Source organism: Anser anser (assembly GCF_964211835.1).
Source record: "Anser anser genome assembly, chromosome: 4".
Classification (NCBI taxonomy): domain Eukaryota; kingdom Metazoa; phylum Chordata; class Aves; order Anseriformes; family Anatidae; genus Anser; species Anser anser.
In genome coordinates, this window is record NC_139724.1 from 18,867,557 (window position 1) to 18,877,038 (window position 9,482).

Here is a 9,482-nt window from a genome sequence, read left to right on the forward strand (position 1 = left end):
TTATACCTTGGTTATTGATGCGTGAGAGAATTTTAACAAAATTCTGGAGATACCTGCAAAGTTAGAATCAAAGATCAGTGCTGCTAATTAGCTTCTTTTTGCAAACCTTCTAATGCAGAGTCTCACTACAAAACACTTTGGTATTCCTAGTGATTGCTTGCTTTGAAAGAATGTGCAGTTAATAGAAACCAATAGGAAATAAAGATAATTTCCAGCCATTCCTGTTACATGTTATGCTTAAAGATTAAACTCAAATTTTTGTACTAAAACTAAAAATAAAACCCGTTAACACTTTAAAATGAATCCATTGAACTTGATAATGGTAAAAAGGTACAGTGTTTAATCACTGTGTGATCATCCGATCACTACATTTTTGTTAACAGTATGGCCTGAAATACAATAATTAGATAAAGGATACTTATCACTGCACAATTAACTGCACAATTACGCCAGTTGCACAAACCAGGGGGGACATTTTTCATTTCTCAAGCTAAATTCGGAAGAAAAGGCACTCATTCCAAAATAGATATTCATACAAGGAACCACTGAATATGCCTATTCTTGTAAAAAAAAATGCATCATGTGAATTGGAGGTATAAATTGAATAAATTCCAATGACTTAAGAGGGGAAAGCCCTGTGGCAAATCTCTCTACTCAGACTGGATAGAGCTGGGTATGGGAAGTTTAAAAGAGTCCTCAGAGAAAGGTCTGAAATTTCATTTGCTTTTCTAGAAACACAAGTTGAAGAATCACTGCATTGCATTATGAATTTGCCCAGCCCATGGACTTTCTCCTTTTGGTTTCATTTATCTGTATGGGTTATCTCCTCATTTATCTCTTGGCTAATCTCACCATACCAGCTATTGTTTTAGTCTCAAAAATTCAAGTCGGTTTAGATAATTACAACTTACCTAAATTCTCCATGCTTTTTCTTAAGATCAACTGTCTATGACATAAGACCAATTTAAATTGCTACTACTGCCTAGACTTTATTAGCCTGTTCTCGTTCTTTTTGGAGACATCATTATCTTGCATTAGCTTATCGCTTTGTACTACTACTGCAGTTCAAACTGATGGCTAGGAGAGGATCTACGGAGACAACTCAAATTATTACCATAAAAATCCTCAGCATTATTACCAAGTAATCCTTATGAAGCATTTTACAGAAATGGAGAGAGTAAATGATCTGAGGTAGTTCCTGTGGAGATGCTTTTATTGAAAAACTTGGTAATCAGAACAGACACGGAAAACCATATTTTATACAAGATACTAGGAACATGTATTACACTATGACCTTAAAAAAAGCTGTTTTTTTTTTTTTAAATTGAATTCCATACCCTAAAGAAACCAGCAAGTTTGATTGAAATAAGTCTTCCCCTCTCGTAAAATGAGCAGCCTGCTAACACAAGCCAGTCATTCCCTTTTCTTACGAGACACCCGCATTTCCATTTGTAATGGGGTTCTTGTGACTTGTTCACACTTCCACCATATGGATTACGTCATTTATCCATCAGACAGTGGGTCTGTTTTGAACACTGCTTAAACAAGACTGAATATTCTGGCCCCTACCTGATACAGTGCAGAAAGGCTCCACAGACGTCCTACTCAGTTTCTGATACGATGTATTCTAAGACATCCATTTGCAATTATTTCTTCATGCTTGTTGAAGACAGTTACGTATTTCTTAATAGTTCAATGGGCTAACGATATTTTCATTTTGAGCTTTATCACCATTCTAATCTGCCCTTTAATCACTGTAAGTTCAGATTCCTTTCATCAACCTCGGAAGATTCAGTGGATGAAACAATTTGTCTTTTGTTAAATAACTATCTCACTATTCATTACTAGAAGGTGACACTAGTTCAATGCCTAGTTATAGCTCTCAGGCAGTCCTTTAAAAATAATATAATAAAAACATCAGCAAAATGCCTTTCATAAAAAATAATTATAAAACATTTTACTTGTGTTTTCAATTTGACCATATAATCAAAGATGCAGAGGAAAACGGCCCAGCTGGTTGTCACTTGCAGTATCTATCCGCTTTCACTTTTGCTCGCCTGTGTGGAAAGAGTAACGAAACAAGACTTAGACTAAAACCAAAGGTGATTACATCTGAATGTTTTAACTGCCTCAAAGTCTTAAACAGACACAGAAAGCAGTTCTCTTAAACTTTACTTCAAAGCACACATAAAAGCCTAACAATACCCTGGATTTGTTACTTTGTTTTTTTAAAGGAGATACAGCTATAACAATGTGTAAAGTTAACCTTGTCTTGCCTTTCAAATCACCACCTGTGTTTTGTCAGATCACTGAGGGAGGGAACTCAAACTGAGTGACAGTTGAAACTGACACTCAATCTGTGATAGCCATGGTGTGTTTTCACATCACAATAATACAGTATCACAAGTCGTCTTCTGCATTTCAACCAAGCAAATTTCAACAAATATTTATACCATACAAAATATTAAAAGTTCAAGACAGTTTCTGCATTCTCAGCTTACAGGGAAAGAAAGATTTATTCCCATTAGATAACGCGAAGGCTAATTAATAAATGCTATTTCTCTTTAAAATGCAGCTGTCTCCTTTCCAAACTGTTCTGGAACTGAAGGTACTGAAAACGTGAAAAACTTATTTTTTGTTATTTAAAAGATTCATCCCTCACTTCCGCTGTACTCCACAAACTGAGCAAACTTCTTTAGAGATGTCCAAAAGAATTCACTTCTGCTTAAATCCCAACCTGGGAAGTTCAGCCAAGGAAGTGAAAATTCAGAAGAATAACAAAAAAAAGGCAGCAGAATACCGACCAGGGAAAAAATGCTCAACACCCACACCCACTCCCTGAAATCTAACCATCTTTCCATCTTTTGTATTACGAGTTCACTGTAATTCCATCTCCCAATAGCTTTTAAATCAGTGCATTATTTCTTATACATTAGAGTACCTGTCGAGCAGTGTTTCATGAAAAGTGCCTTCTTTCCTGGCTTTTCTGAGGGCTTTCGTATCTTCTTTGCTTATTTTGAGCTTTTTGTCTTGAAAACTTTGGAATTTCTTTCTATAAGGGAAAAATTTTAAGAAGTTAACTTCTTTAAAGTTTTGTGTTTCAGTAAGAACAACTGTGATGAGCAACTTAAGTCCTATTATACAACTGGCCTAATAAAATCCAATAAACCATCATACTATCAAGTAGTGCTATACGACTTCCCTAGGTGAAACACACTCAGGCATTTTTGGTGCTAAATAGGAACGACACCATACATGATTAACACAACGTGCTTACAAAGTTGTGAAGAACTTCAGCTCCTTCAACTAGTAGCATGACAAGTCAGGAGTGAAGGGGGATAGAGGACTCTGGAGTGAAACTGAGCTTGAGAGTAAGGGGAAAGACAGGCATTTTAGTTTTTTGGTCCATGTTTCTCACTACTTATATCTATTTTAATAGTCAATAAGTTAATTTTCTACAAGTTGAGTCTGTTTTAACTGCAACAGTAACTGACAAGCAAGCTCCCTGTCTTGATTTTGACCCGTGAGCCTTCTCATCCTATTTTGTGTCCTCATCCTGATAAGGAGGAAGAGAAAGTGAACAAAGAACTGGTAGGCCGTCCAAAGAAAACCCCAAAGAAAAAAGGAAAAAAAAAGGCACTTAAATCTGTTAAAGGCTGTCAGCTACATACACATAATTGATTTCACACTGTTTAACATTTCCTTTATCTTCTTGTGGGATGTCATCCTTCTTCTTAGGTTCTCTTTCAGCACAAGTTCGAATCTAGTCATTGAGAAGAAAAAAAACAGAAGTTGCAGGTTAAAGACGATATATCCTGCATAACTTAAAAAAATCTGTGACTGTCATTCTGTTATCAACTTTGAAAATGGTTAATTCACAACCAGAGAAAATAGCAGTAACAGCAAAAGCTGCCTGAAATATGAAAAAGGATTAAACATAGTCCTTAATACTACTGTAAGACATAGCTGCCTTCATCTCAAAGAAGCACCGTTACAGTTTCTAGAGTGAGCAGGGCTAAAATACCTTTCAGAGAAACTGACTCCACAGTGTTACTGCTCTGACTAGTACATGCCTCCCTGTTTGGAGAGGCGTGTCTTTCACGTCCAACAGAAAGCAAGATGGTCCTTCCACATCCTCTTACATAAACAGTCTCCACACCTGCATCATTCTGGCTAACCTTTTTTTGTCCCTGGTTCTGTCAGATTTCACCTCTCTTGTACCAAGCTGTTGAGAGCTATCTGGAGTATCACACAGAAGGTCTTAACCACCATTTCTTTAGTGAAACAAATACTTACAGTAAACAGGAAAGTAGCTTGTAATTATAACCATACAGTAACTGTACCATACAAATGCTTAACTGTAGAAAACAGATTACCTTTATCATTTCTTCTTCCCCTGCTGTTTTGCTTTTGGCTTCTATATCTCCCTCTTCATTACATCTAATAAAACGGCTGTTTGCTGCTAGCAATGCCATCTTCTTCTGCAGAAAACAGTATCACATCAGTAGCATAAGGATTTTGTATATAAACCTTGATTCATAACATTTATTTCATTCATCAGAAAGTTCTGTAAATGCGTTCTGTTCTTTTACATATAGACACTTCAACAGCTAGCTAGTGGACTCCTTTGTTCTTAATTTGTATGTCAAACTGCAGTAACTTTAGGCACTTTAGAAACTTAAGAAGAAATACAGTAAATACATTGTAGTTGGGAAAACAAAACATTAGAAGTTACAATACAGAAGAGACTGCGAAAGGGCAACCAACAGTAAACATCTTATTGCCCGTCAATATAGGCTGCAAGTCAAAATACAGTTAAATGCTGGGAATCTCAGGTGAATTGTCTGAAGCAACTCACATCTTGAAAGACAGGTTCCCATTGCTCTCTTGATCCTATAGCATCTGAACGTCCGACAACAAGTCCATCTGAATTTATACCAAGGTATTTGCCATAACCAGACTTCAGAGCAATCCTCAAAGGGAAAACAAAGTGAAACAATGAAGAATGTTGAGTTAAAGCCATTCACAATATTCAATACAAGCTTTTTTTTTTTTTTTGGTATACAATGCATTTCAAGAGAAAATTAAAACATGTATTCATACCAGAAACAAACAAAAAAACAAGTATGAAAACTTGAAATATTTTGTTACAGTAGTTACCTTGTATCAGACAATTTCACCGCTGTAAACTGTTCAGGAGGACTAGGGCCTTCATCACCTTCGGAATGAAATTTTCAGTAGTTAGACATCAAGTATTATGCATACGATATTTAAACAGTCAATACTGCAGAGTTTCAAACAAGCTGAAAAATAATGCAACGGCCTTTGCTAAATACTATGGAAAGCTATAATACTGTGTTTCTTTAGAAATTCCTTTTGAACATTCACACTCTTAAAATACAAAGCAAAGCAGGAGCTTATTTGCATTCATGTATTTGGTGTGCTTTAAATAATACAAATACAATCCTTGTGTCAAAAAACATAAAAAACGTAATCTCCTTATAACATTATTTTCTCCATACCAAAACATACTATGGTTCAGCTGTGGTAACCTAACTTCTTATCCGAAAAGCTACTACTCACCATCTCTCAAAACCCAAGTGAGATAATACTGTCATCATTGCTTTTATCTCGCTCTGGAGATGAGGCACACTGTCAGGGTTTTGGAACAGTTCTCTTCTGACTGATGGTTCCCAGATTCAAATTAAGAGACAATCTAATTATCTCCACCACCTTAGCAGTCAGTCCACTTGCACAGCAACAAAACAAATACAGCACAATAAGGATGCAGCAATAATCCTTGACACTCACCTACCTTGAGTTTCACCCTTCAATTAACACCAGAAGCGTTTTATAGAATTTAATAAAAGTTATAATGCTTTTTATTCAGTAAGCTGTATGGCCTTTTAACAGGTGATCCTCTCCAATGCAGTTCAATTTATTATACACATAACACAGCAAGAAACTAAGTAAGTGAAACTGATAGGTAGTCATTAGGTTTCGGTCATGCTACAGCCAACTTTATTGCGTTACATGTAATAAACTGCCTTGAGCTGTAAAACAGTTTGCCTTAAAGTGATGCTATGTTCATGCTTTTCATTAATAAAACTATTTTTTCCAAGTTTCCTGAAACAAACCTTTATGCGGTGCTCCAAGTGTAAACAAGCCGTTATCAAGAGCATGGATGTAAGCTCCTTTATCCATTTCTATAGCTATAGTTCCTGTAATTTCACCAAAATTACTGACAGCCCACCAGTTTCCTAAAATACAAAACATCACATTTAATGAAGTAATTACAACTTCTGATTACAGTAGTTCAAGAGATAGTAATCCTGCACCTATTCCGAGATTTGGCACTCTATAGATAGCAACAGGCTTCTAATTGCAGGCTCCTGCGCTCTGTCCCCTCTTAGTGGTGTTAGGCCATGGAGCACATTGATCCATCCAGCTGATCCAGTAGAAGATACAACTTGCAAGAAAGGTTCCTTCCCCCATTCCCACCCCCAACCTGCTTCCTCCAGTTTTGTGGTCACAGTAAATTACTAGTGTAATGACTTCTGTTGTGCTGGAGAAGCTCTCTCATCTTGCTGCTAGATTACTTCATATGAGCTGCCTTCCTCAGACTTAAGATGTTCTAGACGATCAGTGTTCAAATGTTTTAGCCCCCCAGAATTCAAACTTAAAGGCTCACATGTATAAATTAGAATTATGACATTTGTATTTTTAAAGAGCAAAACTTTCTCCTGGTCTACTATCTTAGATATATTTTCTGCCTAAGATAATTATTTTAAATTAATCAGAATATATCTTTTTTCAGCAAGTTGGTCTTGAGCAGAAATATTGTTCCCCATCTTCATACAACATACAGAGCAAATAGGCTTGTCCTATAATGTCATGACTTAGAGATCAGCATATGAAATTTCCAAATCTCTTCCAGCACTTTTTTGTGACATTCTTTTAGTGTAAAATACAATAGTCCATTTTGTCATATATGATATTTTGTTTTAACAGAAAAATAGGGATAACTCCCCTTGTACGGCTTTAGATTATGCCTGTGCACACATAATAGAAAATGATATTTATCCCGTAACATGCACTGTTATGGTATGCATCTGCATCTCTCAGGGCTTTATGGTTATTTCTTTAGCTGTTTTTGTGAACTGCGATAAATGAAGAATACAGCAGTTTCAAAAGGCAGCACTTAGCCAAGTTACCACTCAAGACCATACATACTTTGATCCTCCTCTTCCACAAACCAGGAAAAAATACTGTTATATTTGGATATTGGTTGATGTTTGTTGTCTTCAGTTTCAACTACTGATAGCAAGTTTATAATGTGAATACATCACAGTAATCATGACAAACTGAAAACAAGTAAACAAACCAACCAAGACTTTTCCTTTCAAGAGGGCTGAAGGTTTGAGTGAACTAAAGACCCCAGGCAAGAAGCAGCTGCTGGCAGAATAAGAACAGGAAGTACAGGCACCCCATCTAGTGAACTTTCAAGTAATAGTAACACAAGATATATTATTTACATACAAATATAAATAATAGCGTTACAGCACTATATATAAGTCTCTCTGCCTGAAACAAATGCTGTTGGGAAAAAACATGAGTTACAAGCAGATAAGGAGCTTGAATTATGTAAGCTCATAAGTGCGTTAAAAAGATAAATATGTGCAAAATCGATCCCACTGGTATCAAAAATTCCCTCTGGCACCCAGGGAGGTGTGAGTTATAAACAGTGTGCTCTGACAAGTAGCTAGAAACCTGTGCAGGGCCTACACTCAGTTTTAAGCGCCCTACAAGCACCCCTTCAACTTGTGCTACCCCCTACTGCTTCCGTACTGCCACACGGCTCCTGCAGGGCCGCTCACCGACGATATCAAGCTGCTCTTCCGCATCCTCCTCCCTTTTCCTTTTTTTCTCCTTGTGCTTCTTCTTGCTGCAAAAGGAGAGGCACAGCGGTGGGCACACGCCTCCCACCCAGCCCCTCGCTCCGCCACGGCCCCAAGCCCCCCAGGAGCGGGGCACCGGGGGGCGAGAGGCAGCACACCCCAAAACCTTCAGCCCCCCGCGGCCCCTTTACAGCAACCCCCCGCACCGAAGCCAGTGGTGAAGCACCGAGCTGGCGGCCGAGGGACAGGACGAGCCGTCCCCTCACCTCTTCTCCTTCGCCCCTTTGAGGACGAGCTTGGTGGACTTCACGCAGGAGTACTCCGCCATGTCGGGACCCAGGGCAGGGCGGGCCTGGCCGCGCATGCGCCCGGCGCTCAGCTCTCTGCCGCCGCCATGGCGCCGCTCGGCGGTTGGAAGCCGAGCCTGAGGGGAAAAGTTACAGGAGCAGCGCTGACAGCGAGTTAGTTGCCTCTGGTTTTACGCGAGGGATGCAGCCATCCTTCTCTTACACCAGAACAGATACTTTTAGTCCCACCTTCTTAACAGATACTATTAGTCCTCCTTTTGGGAACGACCTCAGTAACACACATGTAATCAGGCTCCAAATTACAGCAGTCATTTTTAATTTTTGTTTTATCACCCAGTCTGTTGTTTCCACTTCACACCAAAAGAAGGGGTTTTGTGCCCAAAATGTTGTTTGCTTCTGATTATAGCGGCTGGTCAAATGAAGGACACCACCTCTATCAAATCTCATGGACATATACCCAGGCGCTCGCAGTGTGTTACTTCCCTTTGACTTCTCTTTTCATCACCTGCCAACGCTTACAAAGCTCCCATAAGTAAGTTCCTTCTGAAAGTAATACATGAGGTTTGTACGGTTATGTTAAGGTCTCTACAATCGCTGAAATCATGTCTGGGAGATAAAACTACATGTGTAACTTCTCCCAGTGAATGACCCGGGAGTTTGTTGATGACTGCAGATGTCTTCTGCAGATACTCTGATTGGATCCAGAACCCTGCGATTTCTCACAGAAATGCTTTTAATTTTTATCTATATGCCTAACATGAGTAACCCCGTATTTTTGTCTGCAAGCTGTGTTGGAGTGGTTACATCTGCCATGTGAAATGAAGACAACAGTGTGTCTGTAATGGACTCTCAGGAGTTTTTGGCAGGTCTCCCATTTTGGAGCTTTGGGGAGAAGGAGGCTGGGAAGAGGAATGGGCTTGTTGGTAAAAGCAGTACTTGAATCAAGCTGCTGGTGCACGTAGATTCAAAATGTTTTTTTTATTGTGTCCCTGGCATACTGCCTTCCTGCCCGTGTCTTCACCCGCTGTGGTTTGTTACTGAAAGACACTCATCTCTTTGGTCAGCATTTGGGAAGTGGGTAACTTGAAGCAGGGCATTGCTGTAGGAGACAGTATGTGACTTTATGGATTTATTGACTTCCCAGTCCCTGGAACGTGCATCTCTGCAATTAGGGCTTCAAGTAAAAACTGAAAAAGCAGAGACTACAGAAAGCTTCAGGCAATGATGGGCTCCTTGCTGACCGCTTCTGATTTCTTAATGGAGCTAAAATCAGGGA

At 38.9% G+C, this 9,482-nt stretch overlaps 1 protein-coding gene across 1 annotated transcript; it reads right to left on the reverse strand.

Annotated features, from left to right (window-relative positions):
• Positions 1–1,192: 1,192 nt before the first annotated feature.
• FRG1 (FSHD region gene 1) lies at positions 1,193–8,317 on the reverse strand. Its single transcript, XM_083833538.1, has 9 exons — positions 8,165–8,317; positions 7,878–7,945; positions 6,138–6,260; positions 5,161–5,218; positions 4,859–4,973; positions 4,377–4,481; positions 3,672–3,763; positions 2,942–3,052; positions 1,193–2,057 (listed from the first exon to the last, which is right to left on the reverse strand). The coding sequence occupies exons 1-9, from the start codon at positions 8,260–8,262 to the stop codon at positions 2,021–2,023; spliced, it is 807 nt and encodes a 268-aa protein (XP_083689664.1). The 5' UTR covers positions 8,263–8,317; the 3' UTR covers positions 1,193–2,020.
• Positions 8,318–9,482: the final 1,165 nt, after the last annotated feature.